This window comes from Cnephaeus nilssonii (genome assembly GCF_951640355.1).
Source record: "Cnephaeus nilssonii genome assembly, chromosome: 4".
NCBI lineage: Eukaryota > Metazoa > Chordata > Mammalia > Chiroptera > Vespertilionidae > Cnephaeus > Cnephaeus nilssonii.
This window is the reverse complement of record NC_137075.1, coordinates 64,694,151-64,709,971: the sequence shown is the minus strand read 5'-3', so window position 1 is coordinate 64,709,971 and position 15,821 is coordinate 64,694,151. Positions and strand designations below refer to the sequence as shown.

General features: G+C 37.0%; 1 protein-coding gene and 1 pseudogene across 3 annotated transcripts in view; one reads left to right on the top strand and one right to left on the bottom strand.

Moving 5' to 3' along the window:
* The window catches only part of CLPX (caseinolytic mitochondrial matrix peptidase chaperone subunit X), a 56,791-nt gene that overhangs the window by 16,701 nt on the left and 24,269 nt on the right, over positions 1–15,821 (top strand). Inside the window, exons 4-10 of one of the 2 annotated variants that reach the window (XM_079769641.1) lie at positions 984–1,138; positions 4,361–4,520; positions 6,136–6,177; positions 10,143–10,319; positions 11,632–11,796; positions 12,694–12,782; positions 13,769–13,933. In XM_079769641.1, coding sequence (XP_079625767.1) covers positions 984–1,138; positions 4,361–4,520; positions 6,136–6,177; positions 10,143–10,319; positions 11,632–11,796; positions 12,694–12,782; positions 13,769–13,933 — 953 coding nt within the window. The remainder of the gene's footprint in view (positions 1–983; positions 1,139–4,360; positions 4,521–6,135; positions 6,178–10,142; positions 10,320–11,631; positions 11,797–12,693; positions 12,783–13,768; positions 13,934–15,821) is intronic. The other variant, XM_079769642.1, reaches the window with a different exon arrangement.
* LOC307098657 (proteasome maturation protein-like) lies at positions 2,201–4,343 on the bottom strand (annotated as a pseudogene). The gene has a single exon. The product of its transcript is annotated as a proteasome maturation protein-like (transcript).

Sequence of the window (15,821 nt, the reverse complement as noted above, 5' to 3'; positions counted from 1 at the left end):
AAGAGAGAAAGGAAGAAGTCACTTTTGGTTTAACACAGGATATTATGCAGTTGATGTATTGCCATTAAGAAAACATTTTTACCCTCACTTTTACCTGCCCTTGTTTTCAAGCGCTGTATGATTATCTTTAAATGAAATAAATATGACTGAGAATATTGTTACTTTGTTAGTTTCTCAGTGGTTTTTAGGTCAAAGACATAGGAATTAGTGGAAGTATTAAAGATAAAAATAAGGAAGCTATGAAATAATTTTATCCTTTTACAGAGTTACAGTTTTAGGCTTAAAGAACCTAAAAATACACTTTTTTATATTTTGGGTGGATTAAAATAGATTTCTCTCTTTCAACTTCTGTGTATGAAAAAATTTTTTTTTAAATATACTTTATTGACTTTTTACAGAGAGGAAGAGAGAGGGATAGAGAGTTAGAAACATCGATGAGAGAGAAACATCGATCAGCTGCCTCTTGCACACCCCCTACTGGGGATGTGCCCGCAACCAAGGTACATGCCCTTGACCGGAATCGAACCTGGGACCCTTGAGTCCGCAGGCCGACGCTCTATCCACTGAGCTAAACCGGTTTCGGCTGTGTATGAAATTTTTAATAATAAAATATTAGGGGAATAGATTAATTTTGTATTTTATTTTTTTACAGTTCACATATTTCAATGAAATAAACAATATTTTAATATTCTTATTATGGTGGTTTTAAAGATTAACTTTAGTGTTTGGGAAGTTGAAAGACTCAGTCTTTTCTCTTAATGTGTTATATTATAAAATGACAGAACCTAGTGGAAATGAAGAAAATGTAGTTGACTAAACTCATCTATATCATCTATCTTAGATGTAAACTAGGCTATTTGTGGCTAGTGGAGTGAACTACAAGTCTACTTTTTGTCAAGTGCATAGTTTTATTTTTCATTGAATCTTTGAGGTGAAATACTATTTGAATTATTTCTTTTTCTCTGCTGACTCTTCTTTTACAGCATCCACCCGTTTTGTGAAGTGTGAAAAATGTCATCATTTTTTTGTTGTGCTATCTGAAGCAGACTCAAAGAAAAGCATAATTAAAGAACCAGAATCAGCAGCAGAAGCTGTAAAATTGGCATTCCAACAGAAACCACCTCCTCCCCCCAAGAAGGTATAAAGTCTTACAAGCATTTGATCTTGAAAGCATTTCATTGCTCCCCTCTCCTCAGTTTATATTGTATCCTAATACTAAACACATATTCTAAGTTATTAATATGGACTATATTTGGCCAAATTACTTTTGATATTTGATACCTGGAATTTAGGTATGGAGTCCGTTGCTTTTTCCCTCATGTCATGATTACTCTATTCAGTAACAATGAAATGTAGTTGGATGATTATTAAAATAGTGTTAATACTAAATTAATCTAAAATGATAACCTTCAAATAGAGCAACTATGGAATTATTTTTGTTTGTTTGACCACCTAAATAATACCAGCCTGCAATTCCCCTCCCCCCATTAAATTAGTCTACTTTATGGTAAAATAGCCTCAGGCTAACAGTGGAAGCAAGTAATTTTTTTTATGGCACTCTCCTCTATAGCTGTGGCTTTTGTGTATGGGCTCTTCCCAGGAGTCTCAGACGGATTGTGATTTGGCTGTATGAAACACAACAGAGTGTACCACCAGCCCCATTGGGTGGGTACTTGGTGTGCACCTTCTGAGAACAGGCAGCCTGCTCCTGGGCTGTGTGCCCTGTGTTCTGGCCATGTTTCAGATGTTTGTACTCTTCGATTATTTCTCATCCTCTGTCTTGGTGTAGCTTTCTTCTACTCTATTCTGATACCAATGCATTTGTTTCTTCATCTCAACGTGCTGTGGCAGATTTAATAATTCATGAGTGTAATTTGTGAAGAATGAGGATTTTTTTAAAAACATAATAAAATGCATATGGTCAACAACTAAAGAATTTGTCATGTAAAAATAAATGATGTAATAGAAAATGTAGCTATTAAGCTTTATATTCTCTACTGATTTATATAGACTTTAGACATCCGAGTCAAAGTTCTAGAAAATAATTGGGCAATTTAACTTTTTTTCCAGAGTTAGTTAATATTAACAGTTAATTTCTATTTACTGAAAGCTGAAGGAATTTACCCCACGTCTCAAGCTGTTGGCAGTATCCAAGTATCGAATAGAGCTTTAGTTTCTTCGAAGAATAAAGCTTTTATATTGCCATGTAGATAAATAAGTAGCTTTGAAGTTAATATCAGAAAAAGCTAAATGTTTGTATTAAAACACATAGATACTGGTGTTTTAATGGATTTTGATTATATAGTGCCTGTTTTTGAAAAGGACACTTTTATGTATTTTAAAAATATTTTTTTATTGATTTCAAAGAGGAAGGGAGAAAGAGGGATAGAAACATCAATGATGAGAGAGAATCATTGATCAGCTGCCTCCTGCATGTCCCCTATTGGGGATCGAGCCCACAACCCAGGCACGTGCCCTGACCTGGTTCATAGGTCAACGGCTCAACCACTGAACCATCGCAGTGGGCAAGGATACTTTTATAATACATTGCCTTTTTTTTCTTTTTTAAATGTTTTTATTGATTTTAGAGAAGGGCGATAGAAACATCAATGATGAGAATCACTGATCCGCTGAGCCTCCCACATGCTCCACACTGGGGACGGAACCTACAACAGGACATGTGCCCTGACAGGGAATTGATCCATGACATTCGGGCTCATAGGTCGACACTCAACCACTGAGCCATGCTGGTCAGGCACAGATATTCTTCTTTTTAAAAAAATATATTTTTATTGATTTCAGAGAGGAAGTGAGAGGGAGAGATAGAAATATCAATAATGAGAGAGAATCATCAATTGGCTGCCTCATGCATACCCCCTACTGGGGATCAAGCCCAGAACCGGGGCATGTACCCTTGACCGGAATGGAACTGCAGGCTGACTAAAGCCAAACCAGCTAGGGCGCAAATATTACTTTTATGGGTACTAATGGGCTATGGAAACAAGGTAAAATATACATATCTGATTTTGTACTTAATTTGAAATGTTATCACTGAAAGCAATTACAGATGTTTACTCTGAAAGGGCTATGAAGACTAAGGACTCAAATACTGATAATGGTTATTCAAAATTCAATTTATGGAATGCCTAGGAAATAGGTTAAACTAAAACCTGTTGTCAGTTTTATAATATTCATTAGCAACAGTTTTTTAAAGATACAGAACGTTATTGTTTCAATATAATTCAGGAGTTTTAAAATCATCTCTAGTGCCTTCAACTGTCACATGGACGTAAACCAAAGACACAAATAATTTCCAATGATGATACTACGTAGGCAACAATTCTCAGGTGTCAGTACTTTTAATGTTGTATACATAAAATTATAGCAAAAAGACGACTATAAACAAGATGTAGCCCCTCCATTTCCATGGTCAGCTCAGTGCGTTACAGTAAACCAAGTTTATATTCCACCATCAAGTGTGGTTCTCCCATTAGTTTACTTTGTGATGGGTCATTAAGAATATCTTCAAATCCAAAAAGAAAAAGAAAAGAAAAAAGAATATCTTCAAATCAAATAGTCTCATCATTACCCCTCAAAATATCCAGTGAAAGGTTTGAGCTTGGAAGAAATGGAAGACGCTGAACCTGTTGCACTGCCTTGAATTCCATTTGCAATTTTAGTGGAGCAAATAGACCCTGGATGTTTCTCAGTTTGGAAAAATTCATTTTATCTTGGTTGGGCTGGAAATTTTTTTCTGATAATTCAAGAGGATGACTGGGCAAAAGTTCATTTTTCACACAAGAAAAACCTTTTCGAAGAAGATCATGACTTTCAAAAGGTCCACTTGCTGATAGCTCAGTAACTGGAATACTGTCCTTTAGCTGAGATCCAAGTCCACTGGTATTCATCTTTAGCTGACTCTGCAAACCTATAATACATTGTCTTTGTGAAGAATATTATTCCTATAATTGAGAAAGGTGTAGAAGGGATTAATTTTAATGATTTACATTAATGATAATATCTTTAGACTCTTGGTGGCATATGCAGATATTCTAAGTTACTTTAATATTAACTTTTAAAAATTAGGATCAATGGGATTGTTTATAGAATAGAAACTAGCGTAGCACTAGAAGAGGCCAGAGATACTTTGTTAGGCTAGAGAACAAATTGTGTTTTTGTACATATAGGGTTTGGGACCTTGAATCATTGCTACATAATGTGTTATGTCCTTGCATTTTGTTTTTGATGAGTATTCAAGTTTAAAACTGGAAGCATATATGCTTGCTGTATAACTTTCTTTTAAATGTATGTATTTTTAAGATAGCGCACATTAAATTATTTATACCTAATTATTTTTCAGATTTATAACTACCTCGACAAGTATGTTGTTGGCCAGTCATTTGCTAAGAAGGTGCTTTCAGTTGCCGTGTACAATCATTACAAGAGAATATATAATAATATTCCAACTAATCTGAGGCAGCAAGCAGAGGTTGAGAAGCAGACATCATTAACACCTAGAGGTTAGTGTTTTGATAATTGACCAAAATAGAGATTACTATGCCTAGAAGTAATCTTTATTGCAACTCCTTGCTTTTGACTTAAAATGCTTTTAGTATAGTACAGCATTTTTCAAAGTACTGAAATGATTTTTGTATTAAAAAAGTTAAGATATTAATAGAAAATACCAGAGTGCATTTAACTGTATTGTTTCTTAAAACTTTTTCTTTTAGTGATATGTGCATAGGTTCTGAGTCACAGAGTAAAATGTTTTTCTTACCAAGGTTCTCAGTGAAAAATGTTTGAAAGTTACTAAGGTAGAGATTGAGATACACCTTTGAATTATAGACCTCACCACAACTAGTTCTCCATGAACCTATCTTTGCAGTGCTCTGTATGACTGAGTTCTCTTCTCTTTTGAGTTCAGGGTACAGAATTCATCTGCCTAAGTCATATACATACATATATAATTATTGGAGAACATATAGCACTCTTTCCTTTTTGGGCCCCAACTACAGTGCACAAGGTTAGGGGCAAATTTTAAGTGATTCAAAGTATAATTCCTATTAATGATTGATTCTACTATGCCAATAAACTGTGTAATATCAACGTACTGTGCACAACAATGTGTCATATATATTTTTTATAGAATAGTTTATTGATTTATGGGAAAGAAGGGAGAGGGAGAAACATCAATGTGAGAGCACAACATCAATTGACTGCCTCCTGCACGAACCCTACCCAAGATTGAGCTGCATCCTGGACATGTGCCCTTGACCAGGAATGTAACTGGCAACCTCCATGGTGCACAGGATGATGCTCAACCAACTGAGCCATACTGGCCAGGACAATGTGTGTTATATTAATAGAATGATTTTATTTTTAAAAAACTGAGTAGAGTAAAATGTTAATATTTAAAATTTTGTTGTTGTTATGGGCCATGGAGTCCTGATATCTTACTTAGGCATACAGCTATCATTTTACATTGTTTTAGTCATCATTTTACAATTTGAGGGAGTTCTGCTAACTACTTACATTTATAAAAGTACAGTATCTTCTGATTGCTTTCAGTAGCTACTAAATATAGAACTAGCTCAATGAAAACACTTGTTCACTTGTTGAACTTACTGCAAAATAGTTATGTAGTAGCATCAGTTACTCTATTTTTAGAAAGTATAAGTCATAATAACTAATGAAGATTTAGAACCTTCATTTTATAAGGTCCAAATAGCATTGCCTAGTCATGAAGCAAAAGGATTTTTTCTGGTTTCTTCAGTCAACAAATCAATAATTAGCTGTTCTAGTTCTAGAAAAATAAATGGTTATATAGTATTTATAGTATGAGAGGTTTAAATTCTTATTAAAGACAAATTATTACTATTTTCTTAAAATAGATACCAACTTTGTATTTGACAAATGTGAATATTAGCAACTGGACAGCCATCATTAAGTATGTTTGGGTTTTTTTTTAATGTGGAAAGGATGCAGCATATAGATTCTTCATAATGGTTGAAAAGCTAAAAAAAGTTAATGAACATATTCTTTATTTGCAAGAGACAAGAAGTGGAATACTCCTTGTTTGTTCCCCTAAACAAATATATAATATTTTCATGTTGCCATTTTCATCCTCTTTCTTAGAGTTAGAAATAAGAAGACGGGAGGATGAGTACAGATTTACAAGTAAGTGACCTTTCCTCAGGTCCTCTGTAATCATTCTTCCCTTTGAGATTTACCTCAGTGAAGTATGTCAGCAATAGTAATGGGGGACATGTATTTGTTTGTGTATTACCAAGAAAGATGTATATTATCTAAACATGTTTATCATATAACTTTGAGTAGTTTTTCATAACTAATTTGTGTAGTTTGTATATGTTGGCTTATTTCAGATAGTTGATTTGATCTATTTTGTTGTATTTTGTAAAGCATAATGTAGAGAGATAAAAAGTATTATATATAGTTTTTCTCTATACATGTAGACCTACATAATAACAGGAGTTGTATTTGTAAAAATCTATAGTTTGCCATTTTGTGTGTGTGTGTGTGTGTGTGTGTGTGTGTGTGTGTGTGTGTGTATGTGTGTGTGTATTTGCCTTACAATTAGAGTTGGTCTGCATAATTATAAGTGACAGAAGTTTTGGGGAAGGCCGATTATTTTACGGCTACTCTTTGCCAAAAACCACACTTTATTTTTTAGCATATATGAAGCATAGTGTAGCTTGTAAATTATGAATAAGCCCCAACTCACTGTTTCCAACCCTGGATTGCCCCTATAAGCATCAGAAGGTCTGATAGAGGGTGTGGAAGGACCTGATACATCAAAGATAGTGGCCATTCTGATGTCTTGCACCCATTCCTTTGGAAGTGGATATAATTGCGACACAGAGAGGGTGAAGATTCCAGAGGTATCATAAAAAGATTTATGTGGCCTTTGTTTCAGTAATTAAAATAACAAACACAAGAAAACAGATAATAAACCAGTATGAACATTTTTCACTTATTCACTTAAGTTTGATACTTGTACTTTGCCTTTGACTAAGCAGTATTATATACCTACTAATTGAAGTGTACTATATATATAGGATGTGCCATGAGAACATAACCAGTTTATCAACTCTGGCATGAGATTTATTATATGTAAATAGAATGATATTATCTCTAGTTATTTTTAAATTGTATGGAAATAATGATTATACCATGCATGATAAAATTAAGAAACACAGTAAATGCAGTAGAATTAGATTACATATAAGAATGTAAGATCTAAATAATACAGTTTATTATATACTGCATGTATAATACATATTTTATAACCTAAAAATATAATCAAATATGCTGTCAATATTCATAAATTTGGGCAGATGGTTTGTGAAACTAGTAAAGAAAAATTTATAATGAATATAAATATATATGTTATATGTAGTGATTTAATGTAATTTAAATGTTAACAAGTAATAGTACTTACGAACTTAGGTAAAAGCAATTTATAATTATATATATTGATTGACTTGGAAATTAATATATTGAAAGCTAAATTGAATTTATTTTCAGTATAGTTTAGTCTTGTCCTATGTGGGGTTTTAAGTTCTAAAGTTGGGGCATTAGGCCAAAGACATATATAATCAAAATATTCTTGAATGTTCCTTTGGAAATCACATGTTAGATACCACCATACTACAAAATAAAACTGATGACTGATGGTAGATGTACCCCATGCCATAAAAATTTACAGTCTGTATTTGGAACAAAGTGACTGGAAACTGGGACTGGGACATTATTCCAGGTCTTGTCCATGAGTGTGTTCATTTCCTTGTACAAAAAGAAGAGAAAACCAACTTAAAAAAAAGATGATAGTTTTTTTCTCCATCGTTGGAACAGATGTTTTTAAGTTGAGCATCAGATGAAATAGTTGGCTTGCATTTAAAGGCCATATTATAGAAATAATTAAACACTAGCAAAATAGCAATGCTGATAGCAAATTCTGTGACACTTATAAAACTACTAGAGGCCCGGTGCATGAAATTCATGCACTGGGGGGGGGGGGTGTCCGTCAGCCCAGCCTGTACCCTCCTGCAGTTCGGGAGCCCTCAGCAGGGAGCGGGCCTAAGCCTGCAGTTGGACATCTTTAGTGCTGCTGCAGAGGCGGGAAAGGCTCCCGCCACCACCTGCACTTGCCAGCCTGAGCCTGGCTCAGGGCCTCTGGCTGAGCGGCGCTCCCCCTGTGGGAGCACCTGACCACCAGGGGGCAGCTCCTGCATTGAGCATCTGCCCCTGGTGGTCAGTGCACATCATAGCAACTGGTAGTTCTGCTGTTCAGTCAATTTGCATATTAGCCTTTTATTATAGGATCTTCCAGGCACATATATTACATATATTACTTCACTTAATCTTTCCATTACCTGTAAGACAAAAATATATTTTCACTCTCATTTTTACAGATGAGAAAATTGAAGCACAGAAGTTTCAAGTAATTTGTCCAGGGCCACACACAGCTGATGATGTTCATGCATCTAATCACTGTGCTAGCCTGCCTGTTCATAGTTCTGCTCATTATAGAGAGGTGCTTATGCAGGTAGAGATATGCAGCAACAGAGACTAATTAAAAGAACAGGAGAGTTATCTCAAGTTTACTGTGGCATATTTTCATAAAATGTAACAATTAACGTAACTGTTCTGCATTATTTAAAATATTTCTCTTTTTAAAACTTAAATCATTGAGTAAGTTAAATACATGCATCATGTGACTCCATTGTAGTTAATGTGCTTCTTGCGACTTTATTCGAATTATTCACCTAAATTGTATTTTCCTCACTGGTCAGACCTATACTTGAGCCAGCCCCTTCTTATATTGTCACAATTTCTATCTAGATTTTGCTGAAATTTAAAAAACAAACAATTTTGCTAGGGACAACTAGCTAACTAATTTCACTAAAATAGGGGACTGCATTTTTTTTGCGTGATGTGGATTGTAATGAGGCATAGCATTGTGAGTTAGTCATTAATCATTAATTCTCAACTGTAGCGCAATTTAATTAAATTCAAATGTTTATTAAATTCTGTTATTTTTGATGAATAGAATAATCCTTTACCTTAAGTGTGACCACTAAGATAGTTTGAAAGTGACCGCCAGGTGGAAAGGACCATAAATATTTGTGTCTGCTGACATCTGTTGGTTAGATTAAAATAATGCATTGGAAAGTACTGATATTCTTAAACCATTTATTAGAAACAACCTAAAAATAAATTCAGAATTTATAAGCAAGTATGATTAGTTTTAGGGATCTGCTGATAAACTGATAGTTCACCAACAATATCAGTCCCATCTGGTTAAGCTTTGTATCTTTAATAAAGGGACTAGAAAGATCCAGTGGAGATCCTATAAAATTAGATTCAGATAGTGCCAGGGATAGTGAGTCTTACCATATTTGGTTTCTCTGGGAGACTCACAGAATTATTCTTAGATGTGGAAGAGACTGGAGATCATATGGCTCAGTATTTTCACTTTATAGTAAGGTAGCAGGCCGAGTAAAGTTAAGTGACTTGCCATGGACCTATGAGACCAGAACCAAGTTCTCTATTTCTCAGTTCAGTATTTTCCTCTGCAGCTATGCTTCTTTTCATATGTACTGAAAAAAATAATACGCCGGAAAATACGGTATCTTTCTTTATCTTTCAAGTGCCTCCAAATCAATTACATTTTATTCTTACACTTTGAAATTGATAAGGCAAGAATTGTTGCCATTTTATAGATTAGGAAATAGCACTAAGTTTATAGACTTGCCCCAAATCATATAGCCATTTACAGACAAAGGGTCAAAACGAATGCTTTCTGGCTCCTAAGCACTGTTCTCTTTCCATTATATTGCCTTCCCTTGAGCAAAGGGCTTTCTTCATTCAGGTTTACGTAAATAAGGAGGAGAGGATAAAAAGAAACAATTTTTTTTTGCTTGAGGTTCCCTAAATAATCACTGTGCCTTGTAATTTTGTCACTAGATAATTGGAAATTTTCTTTCTTTTTAGGTAAGACAAATTGTCAAAATATTTAAATTTTTCTAAATAAGTGATTGGTTTTAGACATAAGGTTTTATTAGGCATTTTTTCAAATAAAATAAAATGAAGCTCTAGTAATTCCTTTGACTTTTTTTCAGAATTGCTTCAGATTGCTGGAATTAGTCCCCATGGTAATGCTTTAGGAGCATCAATGCAGCAACAGGTAAATCAACAAATGCCTCAGGAAAAACGAGGAGGTGAAGTATTGGATTCTGCCCATGATGACATAAAACTTGAAAAGAGTAATATTTTGCTGCTTGGACCAACTGGGTCAGGTAAATAACTTCTTGAAAAAATTTACTACTCATTTTAAAAAACAGAATATAAATGATTTTGTAACTGTTTTATGATTGAGAGACCTTGGCTCTTGAAAAAAAAAATCTAAGGCCAATCATTCATATATTATCAGTATTTCTGCATAGGCTTCAAGCTGAATTTGAGACCTTGGTATTGCCCTTTAGGCCAATTTCTAACATATTATTAGGGACTAGAGGCCCGGTGCACGAAACTTGTGCACTGGGAGGGGGGTGTCCCTTAGCCCAGCCTGCACCCTCTCCAATCTGGGAACTCTCAAGGGATGTCCGACTGCCGGTTTAGTGGGATCAGGCCTAAACCGGCAGTCGGAAATCCCTCTCATAATCTGGGACTGCTGGTTCCCAACTGCTCGCCTGCCTGCCGGCCTGGATCGACACCTAACTGCTCCCCTGCTGGCCTGATTGCCCCAACTGCCCCCCCCTTGCTGGCCCAATCGCCCCACTGGCCTCCCCTGCTGGCCTGGTCGCCCCACACTGCCCTCCTGCCGGCCCAGTCACCCCCAACTGCTTTCCTCTGCCGGCCCGGTCACCCCTAACTGCCCTCCCGTGCAGGCCTGGTTTCCTCCAACTGCCCTCTCCTGCTGGCCTGTTCCTCCCCAACTGCCCTCCTCTGCCTGCCCGGTCACCCCTAACTGCCCTCCCCTGCTGCCCTGGTCACCTCCAAATGCCCTGCTCTGCCGGCCTGGTCACCCCTAACTGCCCTCCTCTGCAGGCCTGATCCCCCCCAACTGCCTTCCTCTGCCGGCCTGGTCACCCCCAACTGCCCTCCCTTGCTGGCCATCTTGTGGCGGCCATCTTGTGTCCACATGGGGGCAGCCATCTTTGACCACATGGGGGCAGCGATCTTGTGTGTTGGAGTGATGGTCAATTTGCATATTACTCTTTTATTAGATAGGATAATAAAAATAAAATGACATTAGATCTGAATAATAGTGTAGAAAAGATGTAGCAGTGATTTTTTTTTTAATTGATTTCAGAGAGGAAGAGAGAGGGCGAGAGAGATAGAAACATCAATGATGAGAGAGAATCATTGATTGGCTGCCTCCTGCACACCCCCTACTGGGGATTGAGCCCACAACCCGGGCATGTGTCCTTGACCGGAATCAAACCTGGAACCCTTCAGTCTGCAGGCTGATGCTTTATCCACTGAGCCAAACCAGCTAGGGCTCAGTGATTTTCTTATTATATACCATTCCAATTTATTTTGTATTTTAGTAGAAAATTTGTACATTAACATATTTTCAGTAAACTTAGTTATTGTTTCTATTTGTAGGTAAAACTCTGCTGGCACAAACTCTAGCTAAATGCCTTGATGTTCCTTTTGCTATCTGTGACTGTACAACTTTGACTCAGGCTGGATATGTAGGTGAAGATATTGAATCTGTGATTGCCAAACTGCTCCAAGATGCCAATTACAATGTAGAAAAAGCACAACAAGGTATGTTTTCAAAATAGATTGCTTGTCTATCCCCAGATGTAGTCGACCGATGAAGCAGTCTGATATTCAGTAAGAGCTAATGTAATTCTTATTTTGAATCAAGTAAAATTCTGTAATTATATAAAAGTACCTATTTAAATGTTCTCTAGTATACTGACTAAGAGCCACAAAGTTTGCTTTGCCTTATTGTCATTAGTTGATTACTAGGGTGAAAATTAGCTAAATTATTACTCTGTTAGATCCTTAACCTTTTGCACTCGGATGTCGAGTGTGACTCGACACGGTTAGCATCGGTAGCAGGAATCAAGAAAAAGCAAGCGAGTGCAAAGGGTTAATACTATCATTGTGTTTGCTATTCTGACTCTCCTCCAGACTCTGATTGCTGGGATGGGGAGGGGAAGGACGCAAGGGCAGGAGAGTGCAAGATGAATCTAGAAACAGATTAGCCTATTGCCCTATGGGATATCATAGATGCTGCATTTCTCCTTTCCCCATTTAGCATCTGTCCTTGTTTAAATGAAGAACTTGACAAATTCCTTTAAGATAATAATATAGTTGGGAAAGTTTTACTAGTATCAGCACTACGTGTACCTCATGCTTCTACACTATGCCTCTCTCTCAGCTCCTAGAATAAAGAACCTGAAAACATCAGTGGGACAGACTGCTATTGTCAGAGAGAATTGGTTATCATACCCCAGTGATATTCTATAAAATAAATTATAAAACATTTGCACGAAATGATGAAAGGGAGAGATAGCAGTGCATGTTTATATATTTCTGTATGTTAAATGTGAAAGATCGAATAACCTTGCTCTCTGGCTACCTAGTATTTAAAAGCTGAGGTTATCTTGTGTATATCTTTTTCATATTATAAATAGACTCCTCCTTAAATTATAGGAATTGTCTTTCTGGATGAAGTAGATAAGATTGGCAGTGTGCCAGGCATTCATCAGTTACGGGATGTAGGTGGAGAAGGCGTTCAGCAAGTAAGCAGTTGAATATTTTGTTCAAGCCCACTAAAAGGAAGGGAATACATCAACCTCCCAATATTGTACGTTTGGTTTCATATTCAATTAGATTCTGTTTTGTTTATTTTTCCCACCCCCAAACTCCATATAACCACTTTAAAGTACTTCAGATCCTAAGAGAAAACTATTGGCAATTTTAAATACCAAATAACCTTTCTTAGGAAATTGAAAATATTTTAAAGAACAGAAAAAAAGTGAAATTTAATTTCTGTTGGTTTTATTCCTCAAAGGCCCAGTTAAACATATTTAGAGGACTCTTAAAGAAAGTTCTGGTTCTAACTAGACACAGATGAACTATGTACCTGTATCTTATTCTTTTCATTTAGTTATAAGGTAGGATAAAATAGTGTTTCATTCCTTGTAGGGTCATAATTGAAGTCCTAATGATATATTTATTGGTCAAATGACCTTTTACTGGTGACTAATTATGACATAACTACAAGATAAGGAAATTGCTTTCTTTTTCTGACCAAGACATAGAGAGGTACAATCACAGTTAAAAAATGTGCTGGATAATTTTTTATAAAGGCATCTCAAAATATAGATATTCTCAAAGTTTAATACTAGGAGTATAATAAAATTTTTATTTATATGAAAGACAAATCTTTAACTATTTTCAAAATTTTGAATGTTCCTACAATGGTTGGGTACCATCTTTGAGTCATAATTCTGTCTTGATGTCAGGATTATGTCTTTACCATCGAAAACAACCTCTCAGTTGATTGATTCCTAAATGCATCAGCAGTCCCAAAACTATTCCAAATAAATTTATTAATTATTAATGTGATAGTGCATTCGATTTTCATGTTCTAGAAATGGAGTTTTCTTTAGTTATAAAACTCATTGACCATAACCACATATTATTTTCCCCATTGAATCCCATTATCTAAAGTATAATAAATAATACACTTATATGATGATGCTAAAAATCATTCATTCTTTAGGGCTTATTGAAACTACTGGAAGGCACAATAGTCAATGTTCCAGAAAAGAATTCCCGCAAGTTACGTGGAGAAACAGTACAAGTTGATACAACAAACATCCTGTTTGTTGCATCTGGTGCTTTCAATGGTTTAGACAGAATCATCAGCAGGAGGAAAAATGAAAAGGTAAGTTTTTCTGAGAAGTTACTGGGATACAGAGCATTTGAAGTTACAGAGGATGGCTATTCATTTTCTATTCTCATACGTGCTGGCTGCCAGTTGTGAATTTTAAAGAGTTAAGGTTTTCTTAGAGCATACCAGAAACATATTTCTAGTTTTTTAATTTTTTAATTTTAGAGTAGCAAGTTAGAATATTTCTAAATATCATCTATATACAGGATGTCCCCAAAAAATGTATACACACTTGGTATGATTAGTCAGTACTTATTAACATACAGTTCATTTTCAAAATATAAAAGAATCTACAGAAATGATTTTTTTTTTTTTTTTCGTCAATGCCTGTTTTCAAACTGATGACTGTTCTGGTCCAGGCACAGTTGATAACATGAAGTAGTAGAATCTCAAACATCAAGAATCATTTCGTTTGGTATTTGTGCACCCTCAATTCATTGATTGTTGCTGGTTTTATACCATAAACTTTATCTTATGTATCCTCATAAAAAAAGTCTAGTGTCACTTCAGGAAAAATTTTCTTTGTTCAAAGCTTAATCTGATTTCACCCATTATTTCAAATCAGTTAAACCTGAAAAGGAGTGAAAATTGAGTTATCAGCTGTTAAACTGTGTATATATTTTTGGGGATATATATATATACACACACACACAAACACATGTATGTATGTATGTATATATGTGTATGTGTGTATATATATATATATATATATCCTACATAATAATAGACAAATATGCAAATTGACCATACCTCCGACACACCCACGAGCCACACCCACCATCCAATCAGAGCAAGTATGCAAATCAACCCAAACCAAGATGGCTACAGCCACAGAGAGCAAGGTTTCCTAGGTAACAGAGGAAGCCAAGCTTTCTGCCTGCCCTTGCCAGGCCTAAGCCTCCACTCAAGCTACAAAGTTTCAATTATAGAGGTAAACAAATTCAAACAAATGGCGGCAGGATGGAGCTTGAGAGAGCAGGCCAGGGTTGCCGCTGGCAACAGGGGAAGAAAAGCTTTCCGAACACCCTGGCCGGGCCCACCCGCTTAAGGCAACAAAGTTTCAATTATAACCCCAACACAAATGGCTGCCAGCTGCCACAGAGGGAGCCCCAGGCTTGGCTCTGCTCCAGGCTACACAGTTTCAATTGTAGAAGGAAAATAAATTCCAGATATCAGGGCCTCTGCTTGGGTTGCCAGTGGGCATGGCCGGCCTGCAAACCACCACAGGCCCCTCACTCAGGCCGCCCCACACCCCAAGGGAACCCCCACCTGATCCGGGACACCCTTCAGGGCAAACCAGCTGGCCCCCAGCCCTGTACCAGGCCTCTATCCTATCTAATAAAAGAGTAATATGCAGATTGATCATCACTGCAACACACAATATAGCTGCCCCCATGTGGTAAAGATCCTGCCCCCATGTGGACACAAGATGGCCACCACAAGATGGCCAGCAGTAGAGGGCAGTTGGGAGGCACCCGGCCTGCAAGGGAGGGCAGTTGAGAAGGACCAGGCCTGCAAGGGAGGGAAGTTGGAGGTGATCAACCCTGCAGGAGAGGGCAGTTAGGGGTGACCAGGCCGGCAGAGGAGGGAAGTTGGGGGCAAACAGGCTGGCAGCAGAGTGGTTAGGGGGTGATCAGGCTGGCAGGCAGAAGTGGTTAGGGGCAATCAGAAAGGCAGGCAGGCAAGCAGTTGGGAGCCAGCAGTCCTGGATTGTGAGAGAGATGTCCAACTGCCCGTTTAGGCCCGATCCCACCGGTGGGATCGGGCCTAAACGGGCAGTCGGACATCCCTCGAGGGGTCCCATATTGGAGAGGGTACAGGCTGGGCTGAGGGACAACCCCCCTTCGTGCACGAATTTCGTGCACCGGGCCTCTAGTATATA